The sequence below is a fragment of the Rhamphochromis longiceps genome, linkage group LG15 (genome assembly GCF_057381845.1).
Source record: "Rhamphochromis longiceps isolate RC_006_pf linkage group LG15, R_longiceps_female_GT1.1, whole genome shotgun sequence".
Lineage (NCBI taxonomy): Eukaryota > Metazoa > Chordata > Actinopteri > Cichliformes > Cichlidae > Rhamphochromis > Rhamphochromis longiceps.
Window position 1 is genome coordinate 38,587,989 of NC_140571.1, and position 27,438 is coordinate 38,615,426.

Consider the following 27,438-nt stretch of genomic DNA (forward strand, 5'->3'; position numbering starts at 1 on the left):
GTGGACCTATACATCAGCCTGACTGATAGTCCAGGGCCTGGGGCCAACAGAGCCCCACCCAGACTGGGACAGAGTAACAGACAGAACGATCCTAAAACCACTTCAACCTGCGTACCACTGGATTTTTTTCCATTACTTGTTCTGATATGTCAAATTCAATACCAGTTCATAACACGCCCCCAAAACATCAGCCTGTCTGAAATAACAATACCTGTGCTGGAATAAAATAAACACATTTCAGGGGGAAAAATCCACACTCACACTCTTTGATTGACAAATGATCTCTGGAAATTGCTATACGGGAAAACTAACGAGAGCTTAGAAACAAATGGAAGTCATTAAATATTCCATTTAGTAGGACTTTGCACAATTTGCATGTGTCCTTTGAATTAATCACAAAAAACCCTGTTTTGATAGTTTTGTTTAAACATATGATGAGTCTTGAAATGTCATTGTACTGATTCAAGGTTGTCTCAACAATTTGTATGAACCCGCAAAGGCAGAAGTTTTCCAGTCCTATGACTTAGTCAATTGATTACACAAGTGCTTATAGCTCGTTATATGTATAATGATGTATAAATATGTCAATATAGATAATGAATATTTACTTTTACACAAATGAAAATTCAATATAATTTAAGACAGTTATAAATGACTGCCTCTCACTTCAGTATTTATGCAGTTAATGTTTGTTTGGGGGTTAAGTGACGTGCATAAAACACCTAACCTGTGTTTTATAGTCAGTGAAGCCTTAACAAGACCTTTCAGAGATTTTCCTACATAAAAAAGACAAAAAATTCATACTGCTAATAGACTGCAGGTACAAAAATTAAGCAATCACTCATTTAAATTTTAAATAATCCATAATCCAAATGATTTGTCCTGTTCTTTCATACTGCTCAGCACCATTACCAAAGTGTGTGAGGTATTCCAGTCAGCACAACGTCATATCCATCTCTACACCCTCACAAATGCAGCCAATACATTAACAATACCTTCAGACTGCTCGCAGTCCCATTGATCTGTGGTCATATTAATGTGTGGCTTATGAGCTCGACAGCATCCTTTGTGGCCAGACAAAAATGAATCCACTTGAGTGTGGCGCGTTTAATGGCCGACCTCCACTGTTCTTTCACAATGGAACAGATCCCCGTTGTGTTCATTAGGTTGTGCAAAGTAGAAAGCTTGGAAGAGGACTGCTATGAAAGATCTTCATTTTACAAGCACCTGACCCCCATGAGTGTAGCGTGCTGAAGGAATGGGATTGTGAGAGAAGTTTGAATATAAAAAAAGTGCAACATAATAGTTTTACATAACAGGACTAAATTTTTGACTTTGAGCCCTATTGGCCTGTTACAAAAAGCACCAAATAAGCATCTTTTGAATAATAAATCCTATTACCACATCTTGAATTACAGATAGTCATGTTCCACATAAGCACTTTTGAAATTAAGCCCTTCATGTGTTTTTTTCTCTGTGTAGATTGTCAGTCATCCAGGTCATGGCAGTCTTAAACAATCTTTTCAAGCACTCAAGACTTTGCATGTAAATCAGTGGGAGCAATCACATATGGTCATTATCTGTTGATGAGTTATCCCACGGTATCCCACGGTTTGGTGATTTTTTTTTTCTGGCTGTGTGCAGCCATTGTGTTGGCTCAGCAAGAGCATTTATAAATAAGGGCTAGCTGTCTCGCTGTAGTCAATACCCCTCCATTCACCGTGGAGGTTAGCCAAGAACAGAGTTGAGCTCAGGCATTTTTCATGTACTATCCTCTAGAATATAGCCTTTTTGTGATGTGTGTATGTGTGCATGTTTCTGCTTGTGTCCAAGCACCTGTGTAGGAAGCTATGTGTGCAACGCATTTTTGTGCGAGACACAACTTAGTTGTACGTGTTGCTGAAGAAAAAAGACTGACCACACAGAAGGCACATTAATCATCCCGTGTTTCTCTCTTTTCCCACTGCCTCGTGTACTCGGAGTTGAGGCCTGATGGATGGTTTGACTCTCGCTCTAGATTCCAAGGGAGAGACTGTAGCCTATCGACAGGTCAGAGATCCCTTGGGGAGTCCCTAGCTTACCCTACAGCCCATACGTCTCTTGAAACTTATGTGTGGCTTCTCATGTATTTATTCCATACATTGTAGATGTGTTCTCCCTGACTTAAAACTGGAGTGGGAAAGTGACTGTGCAAATGTCAGCCCTGTTACATGATTTTTGACTGCCAAGAAGAGTAAATGGCTGGCAAATATTCACTGGTGTTAGAGAAGAAAGACTGAATTCATTATAAATTGACATCATTTACAGAAAAATAATTTTCCACTGACCATTTCATGTGGACATTGGTGAGTTCACCATCTATCTTACCCATTTATACGATGTACTTCAAAGTACTTCATGTTATTCATAACGTAGTATCAGCATCATAGCTTTGTTTTTTTTTTGTTTTTTTAGGAGGTTGCCATTGAAATGCATTTTATCCTATCATTTACTACTTTTGTGTTCTGTTTTCAAGGCTAGAACAAGAAGCTAATATAAAATAAGTGAAGCACTAAGCTGACAATTAAAGAGAAGATACAGGCTAGCATGACTCCCGTTTGCCACCTCCTGTGGATCACTTAAATCACCCGTTGCTCCTTGATAGCTGATGAATAATAATGCCAAATCAACATTAGGTCTCCTGTATTCTGAAGTGAGAGAAAGGAATAAGGAGAAGGGATGGGACTAAACCATAACATAATTAATTTTGGTGTTTTTTTTGTTTGTTTGTTGTTGTTTTTGGTTTTTTTGGATTGTTTTGAGAGGCAAACAGAAAATGCAAACAGAGGTGAAAACAAACAGGAAGCTCTTAGTTTTCCAGTACCTCAATAAAGAGACAGGAAATAGGAAAAGAATCCACACAGAGACGTGACTGCAGCGTGCCTCTCCTGTTTTCTTTCCCTCTATGGCTGTCTCCTTCTTTGTCTTGTGTGTCAGTAACTCCGTGTTGTCATTCACCTAACCTTGGTGGCAGAGTGGAAGGTTTCTTGGCGCCTGCCAGTTGTTGGCACAGAAACGCAAGGGAATAAACCTCAGCACTTTGATGATGAGGCGTTTAGCAGATGTCTGATGTACAGCTTGACGAAGCTTCGATTTCCCAAGGACACAGTAACTCCTCGATATGTGACAGGATGTGCATGTTTATGTGTAAGTGCAATGAATCAGGCTTTGAAATTACAAATCAGAGCGAGTATTTGGCTTCCTTTCAAACATATTGTTGTGCACCACCCCGTGAGTCTGATATTTACAGTAGAATTGTGCACTACCTTCATTGTATAGGCAAATGGATGTTGACAGATGCTTGTGTCAAGCAGACTAAGACAATTGTTGGTGACAGCCTGGGTCGACGTGTCCTGAGAGCCGACAAACGTCCGTCTAGATTTCCAGGTACGGAAGAATTTTACCCCTGGGATGTTTCAGCCTTGAACATAATGAAGCATGTCTAGTGACAAGGTGGATGGACTCCTTCAAAATATATCTGAAACAAGGTTAGAATGTGGATAACATAGCAAGGAAAAGAGGTTATTTCCAACCTCAACCAAAAAGTTTATAAGCAAAACCCTCACGCAACATATTATTGTTCCAGAATTTATTTTATGAGCCAAAATACATTTTTACTGTGTATCATTGTGTCATAATGCATGCTGTAACAGCAAGTTTAATTCAGTCTCCCTGAAACATGCATTCAAGCACTATTTTCATCTGGCTCGCTGTGCATTTTGGAGTATTTGGCAAACCTCTTACGCAGGTTCAGTGGCTCATTCCTCCATTGATCTTTTATTGGGTTACGGTTAGTTGTGGTTGCTGGTTCAAGTGGGTCAGAGCAAGGGGTTAACAAATATTTTGATTGCCTTCACTATCTAGCATGACACTCTATAAGGATCACATCAGTGTATCCTATCAGGTATGAGGTGGCAAGTATGCAAAATGCCTGACAGCCTCTTATGCAGCCATTCACACTGTGACTCAGGATGCAAATTGTTCAGGCTCTCAAACCCCAGCCAAACGTTTAAGCACCCCCACCCCACCCCTTCCCCAAACAACTGGGGGTTTGTGGTGGTGAGGTGAGGCATAGGAGCACTTGCAGAAGTAAACAAGTGTACAAAACAGACATACAAAAGCATCTATCCACACAGAGACCTGGCTCGCGCTCAAGGTCAGGCAATATCGGCAAATGGTAAGATAAAAGCAGAGCATTACTTGAAGCCATGTTGCAGTCTGAGATAACATCTCATTCAGTGGTACATAAAAGACAAATGCGTCTATGGGTTTAGTTAAGCCCAGCCAGTGCTGGATTTTTGGGTCAATACAGATTTTAGAGATTAAAAAAATCTTATATATGTAGCCTCTATGTATTTATTTATATCGGTGCTTTTTATGAGAGCCTGTCTTCTTTCATGATATTGAGACAAATTGCAGTATGGCCATGAAAGCTACTCTGCTGATTAACTCTTCGCGGATGGCTTTTTATCTGTTGGCATTTGATGTACGACATCTTTGTAAGGGCTACGGTCGAATGCAATCACAGGGCCTTTCATTGCAGGGGTCCCTTCAGATTGCCTGCTAGTTCTCAAGGGAGGCCATCCCTCAGAAAATATTGACTGTTGGACAGTGAGCGCCTGTGTGTATTAGAGGGGCTGCTTTAGAGAGAAATTGCAAATGCCTTTGTGTGTGTGTGTGTGTGTGTGTGTGTGTGTGTGTGTGTGTGTGTGTGTGTGTGTGTGTGTGTGTGTGTGTGTTGTGCTTGTCTGTCTCCATGTACTAATGGAGAAATAGGAGGAGAGCCACCCAGAAGGCAAAGGTCGCTCACCTTGTAAAAGCAATAGAAGAAATTCTGTTTTTTCAGAAGACAGTGCTCCCAAACACAGCGACTTTCTCCTATCTCATTGTTTTCCTATGCTTTTCCCTTTTTGATAGCCTGCACTTTCAGATTGGTGAGGAGCTCTTGAACTTTCCACAGACTTAAATCTCACCTACTGAACCTACATACTTCAGCAAGGCTCTTTCTTACCAATCCTGAAGGCTCCTGCCGTCCTTTTCTTTAAACGGACACTAGTATTTGGTCATTGGTGCACAAGTTTATAATGCACTTAACAAAAGGGGGATTTAAGCTTAATACAGATTCACAGTTATTTTAAAATGAAGGACCGGGAGATGTCCAGCTTGTATTGTCGCTGACTTTCAATAGTCCTGCCAGTTGTTAATCTTATTGTATTTGAACAAACTCCACTAACTGCATGTCTTTGGATTGTTGGAGGAAGCTAGGGTACACAGAGAGAACCTACCAAAAACTGAGCTCAGGACCTTCTTGTTGTGAGGCAACATTGCTAACTACCATGCTGCCCATTATTATCCAATCTTATATAGTATATATAGTAGATCTATATGAGATAACAGTCATACAACACATTATTGATAGATGCATTCAATATAATTCTGATCATTATGGTGAAGGTAATGATTTGTGTCCCACGGTTTAAAGTGCTTTTGCTTTAGTTAATGATTCAACATTGTGTCAAATACTTCTTATTTTGCAATCCAGTCGTGTTTATGGACTTGTCCTAATAGTTTGCCTTTTGCTGAAATGCTTTGAAATTCCTGCTGTCACAAATCTATTCAAAGACTTTGAACATATGCCCATAGATGCTTTGTTCCTAAAATCTAAAACTACACAAGTGCCAATGTTTATCCATCAACAGGATGGCATTGCAAATTATCCTAAAGCAAAGCAACAAAACTCTACCTGCTCACTCACTGTAATTTATTGGGATAGAAACCTCAGCACATTTCAAAGCAGGGAAATTCGTTGGAGCCTTAAGAATACACATGACTATTGTATCTTTACCTGGACCAAGAGGAAATACAGTTAAACTGCAGTTGCAGTTTAACTAAATGAAGCCAGAGACAGCAGGTGCACGTTTATCTTACCAAATAACAATCACTAGCTAGCATAAATTAACTCCTGTCTGTGCTATGAGCTAGCTGTTTGATTGACAGTAATTTTTCGTTTCAGGCTTGTCACAGAGACCCAAGCATTCTTGATGTCTTCATGTAAAACCAAAGCTAGAGCCCAGCCCCAGTCAACGACACAAAAATAACTGGAGCAACATGACAAAACATAGTCTGTCTAACTAAATATGCAGTTTTTGTGTGTAAAATGTTAGCGTCATGTAACATGCTTGGGGAAAGGAAGTCTGAATGCTTATATGAGCATTATGGAGTTACATCTTTATAGATAACAGATAGCCATCAGTGTTGTTATGAGGAATATTCAACTTCTCTTTCTGTCAGATTGCACAGAGATTTTAAAAGATTACCACCCTGGATGCCAATACAGCTAAAGTGCTAGCTTTACCTGCACTTGTCGTCATGCAGTACTTTCTCTCATCTCCCTGGGGAAACACCACATTTTAATTGGTTAAGAAATAACTTCTATTTTCTCTTGTTTTGTTATGGTATGATGTAGGTTTCTTTATATACTCATTGTCACTCTGTGACAAGTGTTGGGGAGGGTGATAATTTTGCAAGACTAATTAATTTAAATGAGAAATAATATTAAATAATTTAACGCATTAATGGGAAAATGCTATATATTATGATCCGTAATGGCAAGCTATTACAGAATTTGTCAATCCCCAAGATCGGCACAACCCTACTGAGAGATCAAGGTCACACTTCAGAAGGCTGAATTTGATCCTGAGCTAAAAACATGCCTTTGCCCTGTACAGACTGGGATAGTATTTCATGTAGCAACTTTGCCTCACTTAAACAATGAACAACTAGGTTGCGGGGAGGAGGAAATCAAGGTCGTGCCCTTTTTAATCGTGATGTTCTGCTCTGGGGTAACACCCCCCTGGGTAGATAGTAATGGAGTAATCCTCTTATCTATTACTGCTTCCTTCACCCTTGCAGATCATTTTTCTTCTGCTCTAGTGTATCACTCTGTGCAGTGCTCAATGTTTTCCTCATTTGACTTTTGGCCACAGTCTGGCTCAGGTCAGATTGAAATGGTCTGATAGTATTGGTGCACTGCCATATCAATATCCCTCTGAAAGATCATTAATCAATTTGTCTGTTAGAACTGTTGAATTTATTGAATTTGTCAGTGTCCTTTTTTAATATGCAACAAACACAGGTTTGAAATGAAGAAGCCAGAGATGCAGTTTATTTTTATTTGTTGATTATCTCCACTAAAGAAAAACAGATATTGGCACACAGACATGCTTTCGTAAGCTGACAATACCCTGCGACATTACACACGCTGGCATACGTATTGGCGCCTCGGACCAGTCGTGTTGGACATGGTGTGTGAAAGGTGCCCTGCTGTGTCGTTGGTGACAAAGACTATTTCTGTACTCACTCTCAGACAGAGAGACAAGCAGGATGTGTAGCGATGAACTCTCATCACACTGTGCTAAATAGCACCGAGGGGCACAAACCACACCGAACATTAGCATGCTCCTTTCTAAAGCTGTCATGCCTTTTGGACACCAGCGTGCACCTACTGAAAGGTTATATTGGACCCATGAGAAAATCTGCTTTTAACATACTGTAGATCACCTTGAACCATCGGACACATCATCAGTGATGGTTCCTTGCATCATGTGGTGTTCTTGGGTCTTTCAACATAAGATAGCCTCATCCAGGTGACCTGGCTTGTATCCTGCACCACCCATGACATCCTCACCTGAACTACAGCCACGTTGAAGCACCTTCGACTTCCACTGCCTTGTTGGCAGAGTTTGTCTTGGATAAGTGAAACCACTGCATGAAAACAGGCATTACAAGCAGAAACCAAGAATTATGTTTGAACAGTAAGGATAGGCAGCTAATAGAAAATGGATAGCTTGTAAGTCTTATAGCATGTACTATTACTTTTCTTTATGTGCACATATCATGACAATAGGTTGCTGAAATGATTCATTTTAGCCTTGACTATTAGCATTCATCCCCCTCTGGCTCCCTCGAATGCTGCTGGGTTACTTTTTGTTAGCCTATTGTCTCTGAGATAAAATGCTTGCACATGTGGAATGCACTTATTTTCTTAGCACAGAAAAGTGTGTTTATATCACCCCACTGAGATAGTGACGTGTACCCCAGTGTGATAATAGCGTTCATCTGAATGGCAACACCTGTTCTGCATTTTTTCTGCATGTGTATGACTGTGTAATGTTGCTCAACAGGCCTCTCAGAGACACAGCATCAGTGGGAATCCAGCTTCAAAAAGGTGCTTAGTAATTCTGTTCAGATGAGCATACAAGGAGAAACTGGGACTTGCCATCCCACAGTTGCATTATGAAGTAACTTTTAGTTACTGATGATATAAAAAAAAAAATCCTGCAAACCAGCAAAGGTACATTTCTTATGCTGTTTGTAACTGTTACGTGGTCTCTTCTTAATAGAGGTTAGAAAAGGAGTTTTGTTACTGGAATTCTGCAGACCATTAAGTTGAAAATTCATTTGTATTAACTTATAATATATAAATATTATATGAACCAAATTAGAGATTTAGAGAGTAGTGAAGCTTTGAACATGGCTTAACAACCACCAAGTCAGTGTTAGTTTTAAAAAAGAATATATCAGTCTTCTCAGAGCGATGGGCCCAGTCAGTGGCAACAGAGAGGAAAAAAATTTAATACTGAGTGCAGGAAATGTTACTGCATACAGATGAAATCCAGATCCTTCCCACATTTTGATTAATTTGTGTTGTTGCCTTTCATCTTTTCTCTTATTCTTTTTGAACATATTTTTTATCTTGTGCATGATTGAGGTCATGGGGCACAGAGAAGGCACTGTTCCAGAGGAGATACACTCGGGAAACGCATCACAATATCCACACAATCCTAGGACAGAAAAAAAATCACTATATGAGTGCTATCACTTCAAATTAGGCAAAAATTGCACCATAAGCAAAAATATATTGATTTAGGTAAAATGGTCAGAGACTCAGGATACCCACAGCTTTGTGTGCTTACTTTCTGTGGCAGGATCCATTTGTGTATATGGCTATAGCCCATCATCTACCACCTCATAAATTATGTATTACTTTTCTTTTTTACTTGATGCAGTCACAAAATTGGTGAGGACAGTAAATGTAACGTAGTTCACTGCAGACAGGTAAGCTGTCACTCAGTCATTCTTTTACAGTTAAAATCTTTGTTACATTAAAACTGTCCTCAGGTTAAGCCCTTGACTGAGTCTTGATTCAGTAAAAGAATTATTTCAAACTCCTTAAATTAGATCCTTCAATTCAGAGGTGTGGACTCGAGTCACATGACTTGGACTCGAGTCAGACTCGAGTCATTAATTTTATGACTTTAGACTTGACTTGAAAAAATGTTCTAAGACTTGTGACTTGACTTGGACTTTTACACCAATGACTTGGGACTTGAATTGGACTTGAACCGGTTTACTTGAAAAGACTTGATATTTTACCCCAAATATAAAATTTAACATGCATATTATATAGAGATTGAAAATGTGACGTCATTCACGGGTAGAACCGCAAAGGATTCTGGGAACTCGTGGCAAGCGGTACTAGCGCACGCAGGCTTTCAATTAAAATCAGTTACACAGCGATAAAAAGAAACACAAAAATGTCAAGAAGCCGTTGTATTATTAACTGCAATAGCCGGTCGCATGACAGCCACGGGAAGCCGACGGGTAAAGAGATCGGTTGTTATCGGATTACGTCGTTGAAGAGAAATTGTTCGAGCCATGTTTCCGAAGTAACAAAGACGCGACTGGATTGCAGCCATTCAAAGACCAAATATAACGTCCCAGAACACTCCAGCTCACAGGTTAGTCTGCTCCAAGCATTTACACGAAGGTCAGTCTGCTGTTGTAGTTAATGCGTCATTTTCATAACATAATTGGTGATATAGGTTACAAGCAAGTCTGGCGCTGAACAGAAATTGTCGCGCTATGCTTCTTTGTTTATTGTGCATAAATAGTAAATTATCCTGACACAATATTGTGTTTCGCTTCTGTTATTATGGTACACTGATAAAAACATATACTTTTATTCACAGGATAAAACAGGTTTTTTGTATCACCAATTGTCCAGTACGATTACAGCATACAATATTATTGTCACTGCTACATTTCTGTGATGCTACCAGAAATTATTTCCACTACTAATTAATTACCGTTGAGCTCAAAGGTCCTATTAATAAACGGTTAAGGAATGTGTATTTATGACGACAATTTGTGAGACTGGTAAACTTATGATACGTACGATGGTCTTTCGTTCTACACGGTGCATTTCAAGGTCCTGTACCCATCCGTCGGTAAACTGTACCTGGGCTTGTTGCAGTGACCTGAAGTTACTAAACTTCATGAGTGTATGCACTCACTCCAAGAACCGTATAATTATAAATATGCATATAAATATGCTAAGATGAGATAGCTGACTTCATCCAACTAGCAAATGTTGTCCAGGCTACGTTGGTGATACAGTTTTTTTTTTTAATGTGTATGATATTTTTGTCATGCGATTTTAAAGCTGGTCCTACAACCGCATCCAAGAATAACATGCAGCTTATCTCAGAACTGTCGGTGAAAATTATTCTTGGAGCTAAGTTTAATTGAGCTGCATTTTAAAGAGGTGCAATTTCACAATTTGTGTATATTTTCTAAGTTCACTATTTTGTCATGTGTTGAGAAAAACACAGATTTTAAAATTACATGGTCTAATATTTACATTTAGCATATAACTGCAACATTATTTTTTCATTTTTTTTTTTTTAAAGACTCGAAAGGACTTGAAATTCAAAGTTTCAGACTTGTGACTTGACTCGGACTTTTACACCAGTGACTTGAGACTCGACTCTGACTTGCCTGACATTACTTGAGACTTGACTTGAGACTTGAGGATAAAGACTTGAGACTTACTTGAGACTTGCAAAACAATGACTTGGTCCCACCTCTGCTTCAATTCTTGTTTTGCTGTTACTAAAACCCAAATCCAGTTTAGTCAAATTATTCATTGAGCCATCTACAAATTCTCACTTATCCACATAGTTTTACCGAAGGGCTAGAGCCTCTCCTGGCTATCATAAGGTGAAAGGTAAGGTGGATCCCAGACGTGTGCAATAAACCATTATCCTTCCTGGATAATAGTTTATTGCATGTTGTGTGATCAGTGTAGTTAAACGAGATATCTTAATGGCTACTGTAGAGCTTCAGGCAGAACCAAATAACTGCACATAAAAATAAACAGTAATTAAATTTTTCATTTCTAGTCACAGTGTCAGTTTTAAACATCCATTAGGTTCTGATTCATCTCTGACCATGTTTTCCAACATGATCACCATCTTTCTCTTTTAGAAAATAAATCTAGCAATGAAAAGACCTTTGTCATGCAGTCCTGTGCCAGGGTGCACAGCAAAATCCGAAGTGTTGATGTGAGTTAAAATTACTGGTGTTAAAAATTTCGAGTTGAAAAGTGTTGGTTTGAGAGTTACAGTAACACTAACGGTGCTGAAAAAGCTCTGTAGCCGGAGTTATTTCAAAGAGTCAATACTATAACACTCATTTGGAGTTGATTTCCACATCCGGGTTTTTCGCGCTCATGGGCATGAGGAGTCCGCCAGAAGTTTGCTGTCAAGATCGAGGAGGTTGTTCAGGTAAGAACTATACAACAAGACCTATGTTATTTTATCATTATTAAATATTGTAACTAACTAGCCTATAACATTATTTATCAGAAGAATGCAATATTTTCCTAATGTGGAGTGTATTCATCTGCGGTAAGAGATGGGATTCGTTAGCTTAGGTAGCTAAACTATCCTCTATAACAAGTTAATATTGCAGCGAAAATAAATGCGTGCTCAATATAATTCTCAATTCTAGTTAGTTCTAATGTCATAAGAGAAATGCTTTCCAGTGTTCAATGCTTATTAAATGAAACGAGGGAGGAGTTAGCTATCCTCTGGATATGTTAAATGTAATGTTAAAATTTGAATTTGTGGTAGCCTAGCTGGCAGCTAAGACAAATGCGTTTAGCCCACTGCTTTTAAGGGAAGCGAACATTCGCCTCAGAAATATCCTATTTAAAAGTGAACTAAACAATCACATGGAGACGTTCAAGTCAAGTTTTGGAAAGCGTCAAGATAGGCTAATTACACGTGCTACCAGCGAGTTTAGCAGTAGCCTAGCCTACAAATCTTTGAAGTGGCAGGGGGTTATGGAATTCTGTTAGATGTTAGTGACCAAGCAAGGCGCGCTGCGTTTGTGCATGGATTGCTTGCTAACGGTTAGGATATATCATACATGTTGTAGTAGGCCTAATCTAAGGGAACATTTTCCCCTTTTCTACAGTTTTAGTGAAATAGGCTACCATCCAGTGTTTAAGACAAAGCGGTATAACGACTGAGGGTCGTTGACGTCGCCTCCACTGATAATCCTAGCATGTCATGTCACAAAACAACCACCACAAAGTAGCAACTAGCCAGACGGCTGTGCATGTGTCAGAAACTCCCGATATAAATGTAAGACTTGCACTCATTAATTTACAGTATAAGGGATATTTGTTGTCATAAGTGAAAGCGTGATGAAGGCAGGTGTGCGTTCAACAGGAAATTTTATGTGGATTATCATCCTGACATGGTTTAAACAGAGATGCTTTTCCCCAAGTAGGCTACAGCGATTTACTCGCAACATAGCAGAACTAAGTATCTAGCCTGCGTGCAGACGAGAAGATCGCCGTTGTCGTCTTATAAACATGTGGATGGGTGGATAATTCATTGGATGCTATTTCTGTGTACCCAAGTTCAGCTATTTTAGTGCGCAGGGGGAAGCCAAATTATGTTCCTGAGGTTGAAGTGGTCTGTCACCCCTTCACAGATCATCACACAATGTGTAGCCTAATATTTTCTTAAAGTTGTCCGGATTTGTTGCCACTTAAGCTATGGTTTAAATATATGGTAAAAAATATTCTGTGCCCCCTTCTCTCCACCAGGTGCTGTTGTAAGACATGTTGCTGAAAGTGAAATACCTCAATGTAAAGAAGTACATTAAATTGCACGCAGGATTCACTTATCTAGAATTCATCAGTGAAGGTAAGATAACCTGGCAGAACAAAATTTGTTGCACATGTATCAGTTCATCATGTTTGCATCTCATCTATTTAAAAAACAAATTAAATGTTAACACATTTTATTTTAATGTGTGACATTAAAAACAGTACAGAGCAGTAGGCCTAGGCCTATATTGTTGCTGCAGACTTGTCTAATTTAACCATTTTAAAGACAGGTAAAACAGCTGTTAATAAATATTAGCTAAATAAAAAAGTCAAAATTAGTTTTTAAAAAAGTTTTTCAGGCGTTTTAGGTGACATTATGCTTATCTTTTTGTAAAGCCAAAACCAAGTTTGGACTTCCGGATGCTGCTGACCTTGATATTTTCGATGAAACTGACACAGCTGTCGAAGAAGACATTTTTCTGGAGTTACTGGAGGCCCAACCAGACCTATGCCTGACAATACGTGAAAAGATTTCAGATGAAGGTAAATGTTATCATAACTTAAATTTTCATAGTATAGCCCACTCAATGTAGAGCCAAGTTCTTTTGCTCTTGATGCAGATGACATTGACCTGTCTTCATGCAATATACATGACAGTGGACAGGGCTGGGTCATATTTGTATAGAATGTTGTCTGAACATAAACATTGAAATTGTGTTATTAATGGCATTGTGGAGTAGCCTAAAGAAAGTTAACCAAATCATCTCTCCCAAAGATTTTTGTCCTTTAGCTCATTCCACACCATCCTCCTCGGATACATTATCTTCCCTCACAGACACTATATCACTTTCATCAAGTGACAGTGACCTCAGGGAAAAGGGCATTCCTGCAGGCCGCAGTAGATCCAGCAAAGACAGTTCTGCACCAAATGTTTCTGTGTCAGAGGCTGCAAAAGAGGTAATTGAGAACAGAAAATGTCTTTTGTATTTTTGAGTTGACACCATTTATACTGTAGATTGTTATACAAATTGAAATTCTAAACATGGTGGTTCCCAACTTGCCCTGTATGAAAAAATGTTAGTAGGAGTTCAAATCAAATCAAATCAAATCACTTTTATTGTCACATCACATGTGCAGGCACACTGGCACAGCACATGCGAGTGAAATTCTTGTGTGCGAGCCCCACAAGTATGGAACGCCAGGACTGCCATAATGAATTAATTAAATACACCATTAAATAATTAATTAAATGTGGCAATAATTAATTAAAATTGGAATTAATTAATTAAATAAATAGTTATGACACATGTAATTAATTAATTCTTGACACATTTAATTAATTATTTATGTATTTCACATTTTAATTAATTATTGACACATTTAATTAATTAATTATTGACACATTTAATTAATTATTTATGTATTTCACATTTTAATTAATTATTGACACATTTCATTAATTATTGACACATTTCATTAATTATTTAATGATATATTTATTTATTTCATTTTGGCAGTCCTGACGCCTGGCTCTCATCATGAAATAATTTTATCTGTCAGCCTCACCCATCAAACTCAGGGGGCGGGGTTAACGCTGATCGAGTCAAAACCATTGCTTTGGCCTGGTGGCCATTGTTTCTAGCACACAACAACCGGCATGTGGAAGCTAACAGAACTGAGCTTTGAAAAACCCTGTTTGTGTGTTACCAAATACCGTTTTAATATTTTTTTAGCCGAGAATGTAGTGGTTTAATCTTCATGTGTCTGGTCGGTTTGTCAAGATACAGCCTCTTTGCAAAAGTGTTTCGATGATTTCGGAGATGTCTGCCCAGTCTCACGGCAAAGCGTGGGATAGACCCGCTCGCCTCGCAAGCAATCCCACCGACAAAGCGCAGGCCCCGGTACACAGCTGTAGTAACCCCCGCTGACTTCTTTTACTGAGGTTATATTTATCGATGTTTTATTTCCTGATGTTCTTATGTGTCCTACGTGTTTCAGTCGCCAATTCTGAATTATAACTAACATTAAAAACATGTTTAAGGAGGAGAGAGAGCAAATAAATCTGTTTAACATCTGATCTTTGGGTTTTTGTTCAGTAATCAGCGTGACCTGTGTATAAACACATAAAAGAGATAACGTTGGTGTTTCCGTCATGTAGTAACTGCTGGCTTTAACTGTACAAAGGTTGTTCGACACTATGAAACACATACAGACTTCATGATGTTCGGCTAATATTTTTATTGTGAATATTAATCATGCTGACCTCGCTCTGTACACCACGCAGCGAGGTCAGCATATCCACGATATCCTCAGCTCCATGAGTTAACACAAAGTTTCCCAGCTGACTATCTAACTGCCAACTATTCCAGAGACGTGAAAATATACAGCATAAAGAAAAGTGTAAGAGACTCAGCAGCAGATTAGAATAACAGTTATACATTTAATAAATCACCAAATGAATCCAAGAAACGAGCAAACCTGTTCCGACAATTTGAATTTGTATTCCCTCAGCTGCAGACTCGCTGCTGTTTAAATGTTTGAAAAGGAAGATTAGATATAAAAAACGTCAAACATAGACTCAGTCTGCCTTCACATTTGATATGAGGCCAGCACGTATAGTGGCCTCAGCAGGCTATTACTGAAATACACGTGCTATATCATAAACTATGATATAAACAGGGAGGTCCTATTAACATGTTTAGTCTTAAAGGACACCTTCCTGCCTTTAGTCTCATTCATGAGCAGTATTAGTTTTCTTCTAACATCCAGAAGTCTGCACGATGTGTTTCATAGTTTGTAACAAGCCTTTGACAGGTAAACATAACATGACCGAAAAAGCAAAAAAAAAGAAAAAAAAAAGAGAGAGAGTGTTGACATAAGATGAGAAAATTCTCTCAATTATGGAGACAGACAAATGGTTCATTTATGTTTGATGTGTGTTTATTCCTCCCTAAATATCGTCGGTGAAGTTCGCCATGCATGTCAGATTTTCCTGCGCATTTTTATACCTCTGCCAACAGAGAGAGAAAAAAAAATCACATTCTAACAGACAGCTGGTGCTTAGAATACAGTTGAATAACTATTAAAAAACAGATGATATTTAGATGATAGTTCAGTCTAACACATGTGCCAGTGAACCATTAAACGTCTGTGAAACTATGCAGTTATGAAACGTAACTTTAACCTCAGCCAAACCGATTTGCTCAGTTGTAAATAAAACAGCGAAGTAAACGTGACCCGACAGACAGAACCTGAGTGAATGAAGTCCAGCGTTTAACCACTGAGAGCTAAAACTCAGCTGAGGTTTGAAAGCTGTGTGCCGGTGATTGGACATCAGCCGCTGATAAAGCTGTTCGCCTATAAAGTGCTCTGTAAGGAAACGAGCTCCAGCAGCTCTGCGCTCGGGGAAAACACTATATTTACTTATCTTGTGCAGAAAAATGCGCTGACATTGCGTTATATCGAGCACCGGCTGCCCAGTTAAACTGTGACTATCACCAGGTAACTAGGCGTGTTTCTTGAATTAGCAGCAGGTGTTAAACAGCTGACAGATGAGGAGGAGGATGCATGCAGGTAAACTGAGGGTCTGTTGAGCTGATCGCTGGTTTCATGAGAAAAATGTCAGCTCGTTCTTTATGTTACAGAAGCACAGAGACACAAGACCAGGCGGAAAGAGACGATCGTTCGGTGAAAATGAGAATCTGCGAATGCAACATGTGGAACACGGAGAGTGGAATATGTAAACAAACCGGTTAACGTAACCCCCTCGGTGCACTCTGCATGCTAACTGTTAGCAGAGCTAGTGAAATCTCTGAAAACATCTGAGCACTTTTGCAAACATGTTCTATGTTGACAACCTGACCAGACATACGTCGCGACATTCGCGGCTAAAACACTGTTAAAAGTGTAGCTGGTGACAGAAAAACGGGGTATTTTAAAACTACACCACCACCATTGCTGCTTGTGATTTGATCTGCATTCTGGGATAACTGGCTGCCCCAAGTCTACACAAGCAATCGATTTTCTAGGATCGACCTGTTTTGACTTACTTTGCACGGCAACCAATCAAATGTTAGAGAAGCTGCATGGGCAGCGTTAACCCCGCCCCCTGAGTTTGATGGGTGAGGCTGACAGATAAAATTATTTCATGACGAGAGCCAGGCGTCAGGACTGCCAAAATGAAATAAATAAATATATCATTAAATAATTAATTAAATGTGTCAATAATTAATGAAATGTGTCAATAATTAATTAAAATGTGAAATACATAAATAATTAATTAAATGTGTCAATAATTAATTAATTACATGTGTCAATAATTAATTAAAATGTGAAATACATAAATAATTAATTAAATGTGTCAATAATTAATTAATTACATGTGTCATAACTATTTATTTAATTAATTAATTCCAATTTTAATTAATTATTGCCACATTTAATTAATTATTTAATGGTGTATTTAATTAATTCATTATGGCAGTCCTGGCGTTCCATACACAAGCAACAGAGATGTGCAAACACAACAACACAAACGAGCAAAATACAAGAATGGCCAACCTGAAACTAATAAATATATGTACAATATATAATAGTGTATGCATTTCTGGATGTGTATACTAAATATTTTCCTACGTGTGTGTGTGTGTGTGTGTGTGTGTGTGTGTGTGTGTGTGTGTATACACATTTTTACAAATTAAATAGTAAAAAAAAATAAATAAATAATAATAATAATAATAATAAGTTAGTGCTTCTTGCTAGATATGTCTTTCACAGGTTTGTTGACATTCCTCTAAACTTTCACCTTTACTGACAAACAAGTTTTTATTGTTATTATTTTCCCTTTTATATGAGCAGATGGTTAAAAATGCCTTGACTAGGAAACCTGGTGGAGAGGAAATTCTTGAAGAATACAATGCCGAAAATTCACTGAGCCACCGCACCCGGCGGCAGCTTGTTAACCAATTGGCAAGTGATATGACTGAGAGACATGGGTAAGAGTAATAGTACCTAATAAAAAAGTAAAGATGGGCCATATGGAATATTCTTGTAATGTATACTGCAGTAAAGACACATACTTCTGATTTAACATTGTCAATTGTATTTCCTCTATAGCAGAATTCCCTCCCGTAAGCAAAAGGAGAAATATGCCCTTGGAATAATTACACTCTTTCCCTCATTGAAGGATCCATTTTCTCCAAACGGCTATGTAAGTCATGCAGTGATTGTAAAACAGCACATTATTTAGTTTTCATCATGGAATAATTACATCAGCTAAATGATTTAAAAGAAAAATCTTAATTCCTCTTTCGTAATAACTATTGTCATAAAACTGTATTGAAATTGTGGATGTTGTTTAACATGTATTGCACCTGTTACATGATAATAGTCCTTGGGTTTCTTTTTGCTGAATCTGCAAAGTCTGTAAGATCGCATTTGATGTTTATTTTTCATCTATGTTTAAATGTGACAGGAGCATTTCTACGACGGAGTGAAAGGCACTGGATATGTAGCGTGGCGCCTCAAAACCATGTCCAGGTCTACAACCAAACGGCCAGTGAAGGAAGTCCCAGTGCATCAAGAACAAGGGCCTAAGCGCAGAAGATTAGCAACCACATTGCCTCAGCAACTTGATGGAGATGCCTGCAAGGAGGCCATCTCATTTCTTGTTCACTCTCCTGATGAAGCAAGTGTATTTCAGAAGATGAAAATGACGTTCCAACATCGCCAGGATCTGGTGCATGATCCACAAAGAACTGCAGATGTCTTCAAAACATTTCCACGCTTTTTGGATGTCAAAGGACTAGTAAGTCAAATCACTTGATATTTTCAACTGTTAATCCTTTTTTTTTTGTTTTGCTGATGTGGATGGCAACAGTAAAAGATGTGATCATTGGTCATCCCAGTCAGGCTATATCCCATATTGGTCAAAATCACATTGCAATGTAAACAATGTTGAGCACTGTCTTTATGTCCTGTGTGTATGATGAACAGGTCAATCAAGGCTTCCTGCTGCTGTTTGGTGCTGAAACAGCCACCAAGTTGCTTGAGAAGTGGGACATGTCATTCAAGCCAAAGGTTATTAAAGAAGCCAAACAGCTGACTCAGTCAACTGACCTGTGTCGTTTGATAAAAGCTGCTGAGAAACCAACAGAGAGTGATGCAAATGGTAGGCGTCGCACCATGCTTGTTTGATTTTAATAATATTTATTTTTACCTGTCATTTTGAAATTGTTTTATAAATTCAACCATACACAGACTGGGACAGTGACATGGCCTCTCTGCTGCTACTCCTTCAACTTTTGCCACCCACAGCTGGACGAAAGAGGAGAACCAAAATAAGTCCAACTGATGCAGCACACAAAATGGTGCACTTTCACAAGGTAAATATGTTGTCTCACTTTTTAAAATCCTACAAAACACTTTTTCAGTTTTTGCACTTTTTAGTTTTCCTCTCCATGAAGTATGTGTCTTAGTATTTTGTAATAAGTTAGCAAGGCACATAATGTCAAACTGAATGAATGGTTCATACTCAGCAAGTATAAGCTAGGCCTATATGTCAATATCTCATTTGTTTTTAGTCATGCTGCAGCATTGATGAACACTTGCAAGCAAGAGATGGTAAACAACCATACATCCTCGCTGTTGGTCGAACCCAGAACAGCATTGACACCTTCTACATCGCAGTGGACAAACAGCTCATCCCCTGCCAAGCCACCAGCTCACTCAGTGCTTTTGATGAACTTTTCAAATCCCACTACGTGTTCAACTTATCTTACGACGAGTCACTGGTTCATCTCTACAGTTTTGTGCAGACCACCATATTCAACATTGATGCCACCTCAACAGATGAGTCACCACGTGTTCGTGAGTTGCGTGCCAAAATGTTGAATGAGAACCATGTTTAAATGTTTTATCTGTCAAACTCTGCATAGCACCAGTCAGGCTTTGATAAGTCATTTGCGACTAGGTCACAGTTTTTATCCAAGCACCAAATTTAAGTTGGCTTGTTCACAAGATGGTTGCAGCCGTCAGTTCACTACATATTCTGGTTTAAAAAAACATTTAAATAGTGTTCATGATGAAGATTGTTGTCAAAGTGGTGATGCAGAACCCTCAGAGTCATTTCAAGCTGATTTTGACAGATTACAAGATACAGACATAGCAGTTGCAGGAACAAGTGTTACTCAGAGCCTAGAGGTTGGGTGTTCTGAAAACAATGGGTCAGGTCAAAGAATTAAAAAAAATTCTGAAGGAATTTGCACTAAAATTATTGGTAAACTCAATGGTAGTGGTTTGGCAAATAGTTTTGTGTCATCACTTGTTTGTGATTTGGAAGATTTTGCAGATGGACTGCACTGTGAGTTTAAACATAAAGTACTGAACGTTGTGCCAACAGAAAATCCTGTTAGATCTCCAGTGGAAAAATGTCTTGAGACTTTTGACAATCCAGTTGAGAAGTTCGACACTGAAGCTAAAAGAAAGTCATATTTCCGTGAAAAATGGGGAATTGTGGATCCAGTGGAAAAGACTTTAGGAATACGCTATGATACAAGGTTAAATAAAAAATCAGGCACTTATGACCAGGTACCAGTAAAAGACACTTTTGTGTACATTCCAATTTTGGAAACAATCAAATTTATATGTCGCAATTCTTATATTTGCGAGCTGCTTGCTAAACTATGTGTATCAAAAGAAGACAGATATGAAGACTTTTGTGATGGGAGTTACTATAAGTCTCATCCATTGTTTTCAAAACCACAGACTTCTTTGCAAATTCAGCTTTATTATGATGACTTTGAGACTGCTAATCCACTTGGTTCCAAACGTGGTGTTCACAAAGTTGGTGCAATCTATTTTGTCCTCAGAAATCTGCCTCCAAAGTTAAATTCTGCATTGATGAACATTCATTTGGTTGCATTGTTTCATGCAGAAGATGTGAAAAAATACGGCTTTGATCCTATTTTACAGCCTCTGATTGATGACATAAAGTTTTTGGAGAGCCATGGCATTGATTTACCCTTCTCATCTGAAAAGGTCCATGGCACTATATGTCAGATAACTGGGGACAACTTGGGGATGCACTCAATTTTGGGTTTTGTTGAGTCTTTCAGTGGACGTTACTTTTGTCGTTTGTGTTTAATTGCAAAACAGGATGCACAGAGTGTGTATACTGAGGATGATCCAAAGATCATCTTACGAGGGAAAGAACTTTTTGAAATGCACTGCAGTGAGTTGCAATCTGATCCTCAAAAGCTACATGTGTTTGGCTTAAGAAAGAATTCTACACTGAACACTCTTCAATTCTTTCATGTTTGCCAGAACTTTTCCTTGGACATTACGCATGATATTCTCGAAGGGGTAGCACAATATGAGATAAAGTTACTGTTGGAATATCTGTCAGACAATTTTCTGCCGAAACCTGCTCTTTTGTCACGGATCTATGCTTTTGACTATGGCTACTTGGAGAGCAAAAATCGTCCAACAAGGGTGAACTTAGACAGTAGTGGTAATAGTATAGGTCTTAACTCCATTCAGACTCTTTGTCTGATAAGAAACATTCCTTTAATTTTTGGTGATATTGTGCCAGAAGGAAATCAGAACTGGACTATGCTATTGCTATTGTTGCAAATAATTAACATCATATTCTCTCCATCTGTTACACATGACATGACTGTGCTTCTAAAACATTTAACAATGGAACATCATGACTTGTTCAAATTGTTGTATCCAGGTAGGAACATGATTCCCAAACACCACTTTATGTTGCACTACCCAACTTGCATCAGAAAAATTGGGCCATTATTGCATGTATGGAGCATGAGAGGTGAGGCTAAACATAGGGTGTTCAAAGACACCCTTAAGAACTTTAAGAACATCACAGTGTCACTTGCCAAAAAACATCAAACATCCATAGCATACAAGTGGGAGACATGTCCTTTAAGCCATGTTGAGTATGGGCCCTTGAAATCATTTGATGTTGATAGTGAGGAAAATAGTGAAATGATCTCCCTAGGCTTGCCTGCTGTTGCAGAAGAGGCTTTCTCTGCTAATTGGGTTAACATTAATGGGACTGAGTACAGAACAGGATTGGTCATTTGTTGTGGTTCTGAACATGAGATGCCGGTGTTTTGCAGAATAAAAACAATAGTTTTGGTCAATAGTCACACCTACTTCATAGTTCAGAAGCTTGTGGTTGAAAATTTCAGTGAACATTGCCATGCTTATAAAGTGTTTGAAACGGATGAAAAAGATGTTGTTAAAGCAGACTGTATTGAAATATACAAGCCCTTTGATTTGCAAAGTGCTTATGGTGATGATGATGGTCTGTACATTGTGCCATTATTTTTGTTGTGAACGTATGCTGTATGGTGCTTGGAATTTAATATTTATTAAAATGCTTATGTGACCAATTTTATGTTTTCTCCTTTTATCCTGTAAAGGGACTTAACAAGGATTTTCACTGAATGTAACACAGTAGTCATACAGTAATTGCACTTTAATGCATTTTTGTATTCAGACAATTAATACAGACTAGTATTTAAAAGCTCATATATGTCACTTTAAAGTGCCAAAATAACACTGTAAAAGTTACAGAATAACACTCTAAGTGAAAACAGTCAACACAATCCAGTGTGAAAATAAACACTTAAAAGTGTCATAAATAACACCATAGTTGTTGTGTAGTAACACCCTCAGTGAAAAGAGTTAACCCAAGCCAGTGTAAAAGTGAACACTTATCAGTGTCCTAAAACAACACTATAAATGTTAGGTAGTTACACTCTGAGTGAAGACACTTCACACCATACAGAGTGAAATTCTAACACTATGGGTGTTATATTTTTAACACTACAATGGAGTTAAAATAATAACACTTTGCAAAGTGTTACTTTAACTCTAAACCAGTGAGAATTATATAAACACTGGAAAAGTGTTAACTTTAACACTATAGGAGTTGAATTAACACTGGAGATTTTGCTGTGTGACAGGCAGAGTGGAGTTTCTAGTTCTTCTTGTCAGCAGGATTGTGAAAAATTATTATACGTGTAATGAAAACACCAAACCATGAGCAAATGAAGAGCCCAATAAGTTTTTTGTGCAAACCTAAATCCAAGCCAGCAGTATCCAAGTGCCCTTCTAGTTAGGTTATGTGACCACACCATTTTGTTGTAAAGATGTTACTTTTCAAGTCATTATTATATGCTGTCCCTTAAAATTTGGTCCCAAGATTCTGGGGCTCTCTGTGCTTTTTACCATAGCACTAAATTTTATATATCATCAGAATTCTTTTCTACAAAGCTCTTCTTGATCGTACTGAGCCAGAATATGATATCATATCACATAATAGAATCTAGTAGAGGTGGGTGACAGGGGGGCACAGGGAGATGTACTGGTTGTTGAAGGAGAAAGAGTGGCGCCCATTTGTCACGCCATTATCAGCAGCATCCTGGAATTTGTCAGAGTCAATAACAGGACTGGCTGTGCGGTGACAGACAAGTGTCTAACATACAACAGACGACGATTTCTATGCATCAGCTCGCTCTCAGTGAGGGATTGAGGAAAAACAGAGGGGACGTCAACAAAAGGGTGAAATATCAACTAAGTGTAGTCTGGATTCATAAATAGCAGGAGAGTTTAGATACAACAACCCCTTCAGAGTGTTTGAAGAGCCAATATTGAATTTAGAGATAATGTGGGAAAGATGAAACGCTGGCTGATCAGACGGCTATTAGCTGCATCCTGCCACTACTCGTTTTAAGTGGTTTTTCACTTCTCCTCTTCTTTTCCTCACACGCTCTTTCAAGTGTATTCATATTGGATGTTGGGAGATAGAATGGTGGGTGTAGGAAGGGCATATGTGGAGGAGTGGAAAAAAGACAAAAAGTTTATCTTTGATGTCTGTTTTACTTAAGCATGATAGGATTCTAAGATCAATAAATCTCAGGGAAGTAGAAAAGATGAAAATTGGACTCTCCATTTATTTCGGCTTTTTTTCTTCTTCTCTTCAGTCCCTCCACTGGCTCTCCCATTTGTGTGTACCTTAAGGGGTGTATACCTCTCCTCGTGGCTCTATTTGTATTTTGACCCCGTCCATCTCATCTGCTTCCACAGCATAATGATCCATGTTTGAGGAAAAAATGTTGAAAAATTATGATCCCACTCAAGTAAGGACAGCCTAAGACCCCACCACACACACAGTTCTCTGCGTGTTTTGGTCAACCGGCTAAAGAAAAAATAAGGTTGGGAGGGGGGGCATCATGCTCTCGACTGCACATTCAAGGCTGTAGCTGGAGTCAGCAAGGTGTGCCAAGTAACACAGCTGCATGCTGCAATCAATGACCTGGCAACCAGAGAGATAGGATCAATGATGCGCTCCCTGTTACACTGCAGGTTTCTCTGGGTTTTTTAACGTGGACATGTGCTGTAGTCCTTTTCTTTTTTTTTCGGAGCCTAGGTGGTGAGATTAGTTGCAGGATAATTTAAGGCAGACAGATGGAGAGAGATAAATACACACTGAGTTTTATTTGTTTATTCAATGCGGATTAACAATACCTTTTTTTTTCAGTCTGCCAAATTTTCCGCTTATATCCATGTGATCACTGGTTTAAAAAAAATATGAAGCATCCAGCCTCTCAGATTTGATCTTTTATTAGAAGGTCAGACAAACATGGCACAGCATGAGCTAATTTCCACCAGTTTTGAGGACAATCGGCTCACTGCATCTTTAAATCTCTGCAGGGTCGGACGGTTGCACGCAGTGGCCTGTTACTCCGATGCCTGTTCGCAGCTGAGTTAGACAGCAATCTAGTCAAGTATCCTCTTGGGTGATCCTGATCATCGGGTGCATTTAATGTTCAAGTCATGTGCTGTGCTGTGCAACATTTTTGCGCTACTTGTCATTTCTTAATATTTTGCTTCCAAGTAGCCTTAGTTAAAGTGGTCACTCCTTTTCATCCCTGTAGCTAAACATTTTCAGAGGAGGTTTTTTTTGTATTATTTTTTGTTTTTGTTTCTTTTCAAGATTGGGCGGCCTTTGAACCATTCAATCCCAAAAATGGCATCTAACTTGTGGAATGAACCAATTTTGTTTCTATACATACCAGACAACTAAGCAAGTAACGATATTGTATGGTATCTTTAGCCACTTTGTTGCTAACACACAGTTTGTTCCCATTTCCTTACTTGATTCTGAATTTTGAAAAAAAAAGCCAAAAATAACGCAATTTAACAGGCAATAGTATTTTTCCACCAATACAGTAATTCCCAAAGTGCTGTGCCACAAATGATAAACATATGAGCTCTTGTCTGAATGGCAACGAGACATCTGAAGGACCAAGTTCGAAAAGGTCAGTGAGGGCAAACTAGGAGGTTCTAATTCCACTTCATCCTCTGAGATGTTTTGGCAAGTTGAGAGCTCTAGAGAGAGGGGTTGTGGGAACACCATCTCCCTGCACTCTAGCCTAATTCTGCTGCCTGGCACAGTCGGATAAAGAGGTAAAGAGGCCACCGGCACAGCCTCCAGTGTTTCAAGTCTGATTAATCTTCTGATTAGGTTAATCCAGCAATGCTTCAATGGAGAGAAGCCACTCCTCTGTAGAAAGTCTCCTCTTCCAAAAGGAAGGCCTTTTTTTAATCTGCAGGTCTTTCTGATTTTATCTTTAGTGTGAGGTTAAAAGGGCTCGTCTTTATAGCATTAACAGCTTCACGTGAAAACAGTTAAAGCTGCCTTTACACCAGGGTTGTGTTTCTTCCTCTGGACCTTTGCTGAAATGCCTCTTGATTTGATTTCAGTTTAAGTTCTGTTAGCAAAGTGCCCACAAGGCAAATACCTTATAAAACCTGTGTTCGATCAAGGCTCTGGTTATTGTTTAAGAGACAAAAGCTAATGAAAGCCAGGTAAGGAAGAATGCTTTACTGCATGACACTGGAAAATACAATAGAAGCCATTCCCTGATTTATCACCGAGTTGGAGCAATGAATAGAAGATGTTAATGAAGGTCAAATGACAAAGCGCTTTCTCTGGGTTCATAGTGAGGTTGAGTCTATTAAATGGCCCCCACTATTACACATACTCCTCTCTCTATCGAGCTCTCTTTCTTTCTTTCTTTCTTTTTCACACACACACACACACACACGCACACACACACACACACACGCGCACACACACACACACGTCTTTAGCTTTCTACTGCTTAATGATCAGAGAACATTTATTTTGCACAGTGTATCCTGTTCTATTGGATAATGTTTTTGTAGAGTTCACACTTAATTAGCCTTTTTGGTCTCTACCCATCTCTAGAACATTAAATAAATCGGATGTGCTGTGCTGATATGCAAGCCTCCCAGGCAATCCTCTGGTGTATTTAATAGACTATTTATTTTTGATAATCAAGCATTAGAGAGTGGTGGTAATCCTGTTTCTCTTGGCGTGCTGCCTTTGTCTTCGAAAGGACAAATGAATTTGTTTAGCTCGTTAATTGATTTGAGTGATCCAAATCTCTGCGATTATTTGGACTTTTCTGATTTCACAGTCAGACTACCTGTAGATCTGATCCTCCAGCACTGTTGTTCTTAGTTTCAACAGCCTAACACATGATGTCTCATTTCCATGTGGTGGCTGAGCTTCACCGTCTGTGTGAATCTGAGGCTAGGCTGGCTCACATTAAAATGTGTGTGATGTGGTTTGAGCTTCTTGAAGTTGTACATTTTTGCACAGCTGGTGGTTTTACATGTCCGAGTTTAGTGCCTCGACACTTTGACATGTAAGACCACCTAGCTGTGGGCAGAAAAAGCTTTGTGTGTTTGGATCAAGCCTGTGACCTTATAGTTACAAGATATTCTAACTTCAGGCCACCCTGCTTCCTCTCTCGGATACAGTGCCTAAAGCAACATGCATCACTACTGAGCACTGCTGTGACACAACTCTGGTTGACTCTCCCCCCCAGCCCCACCCTCTCACAACCACACTGATTCAAGTTACACTGGGCACCAACCTAAATGGGCTTAAATTTTTAATTTGTGCTGGAGAACAGAGATCACATCTTGGGAGGATAGCATATCTGTAATTTATTTAAGAACCCTGCAGAGGAAGAGTTATTTTGGAGGCACAACGCTTGAAGGGAAGCATCCGGGTGGATTTTTTTTTTCTTTCAGCCCAAGGGGCTTGTAGGTAGACTCCACTCAGCAGTGACCTTCTCTCTGATGTGGAGGAGCAGAGAGAATGAACATTCTATTTATGTACAAGTCCTCGGGTAAAATCTGTTGAGTGCAGAAACTATTTCTTCTCTATCCCAGGGAACAATAGAAGTGTTTTAATAATTAAAATGAAGTTTTGCTTAAAAATCCTTTTACATTTTACCAGAGTAAAATGATTCACCAGCTCTGTCACCCAGTTTGTCTCATCCTGACTTACCCTCTCCATCTGAAGACGTGGT

General features: G+C 38.9%; 2 protein-coding genes across 2 annotated transcripts in view; both read left to right on the plus strand.

Moving 5' to 3' along the window:
• The window catches only part of ptprsa (protein tyrosine phosphatase receptor type Sa), a 240,661-nt gene that overhangs the window by 17,740 nt on the left and 195,483 nt on the right, over nt 1-27,438 (plus strand). The gene's annotated exons all lie outside the window — the stretch shown is intronic.
• LOC146653155 (uncharacterized) lies at nt 11,430-19,911 on the plus strand. The gene is made up of 10 exons (XM_085382327.1): nt 11,430-11,666; nt 13,001-13,100; nt 13,400-13,546; nt 13,779-13,960; nt 17,861-17,997; nt 18,119-18,212; nt 18,477-18,809; nt 18,998-19,172; nt 19,262-19,386; nt 19,585-19,911. Exons 2-10 carry the CDS (start codon nt 13,016-13,018, stop codon nt 19,909-19,911), a joined length of 1,605 nt encoding a protein of 534 aa, XP_085238453.1. The 5' UTR covers nt 11,430-11,666; nt 13,001-13,015.

What these genes read in the sequence shown, in the direction of transcription:
- LOC146653155 (XM_085382327.1), top strand. Translation starts at nt 13,016, where the DNA reads ATGTTGCTGAAAGTGAAATACCTCAATGTAAAGAAGTACATTAAATTG. An exon ending in TGAAAAGATTTCAGATGAAG is followed by an intron (nt 13,547 to 13,778) that starts GTAAATGTTATC and finishes TCTCTCCCAAAG; the next exon opens with ATTTTTGTCCTTTAGCTCAT. An exon ending in AAATGGTGCACTTTCACAAG is followed by an intron (nt 19,387 to 19,584) that starts GTAAATATGTTG and finishes ATTTGTTTTTAG; the next exon opens with TCATGCTGCAGCATTGATGA.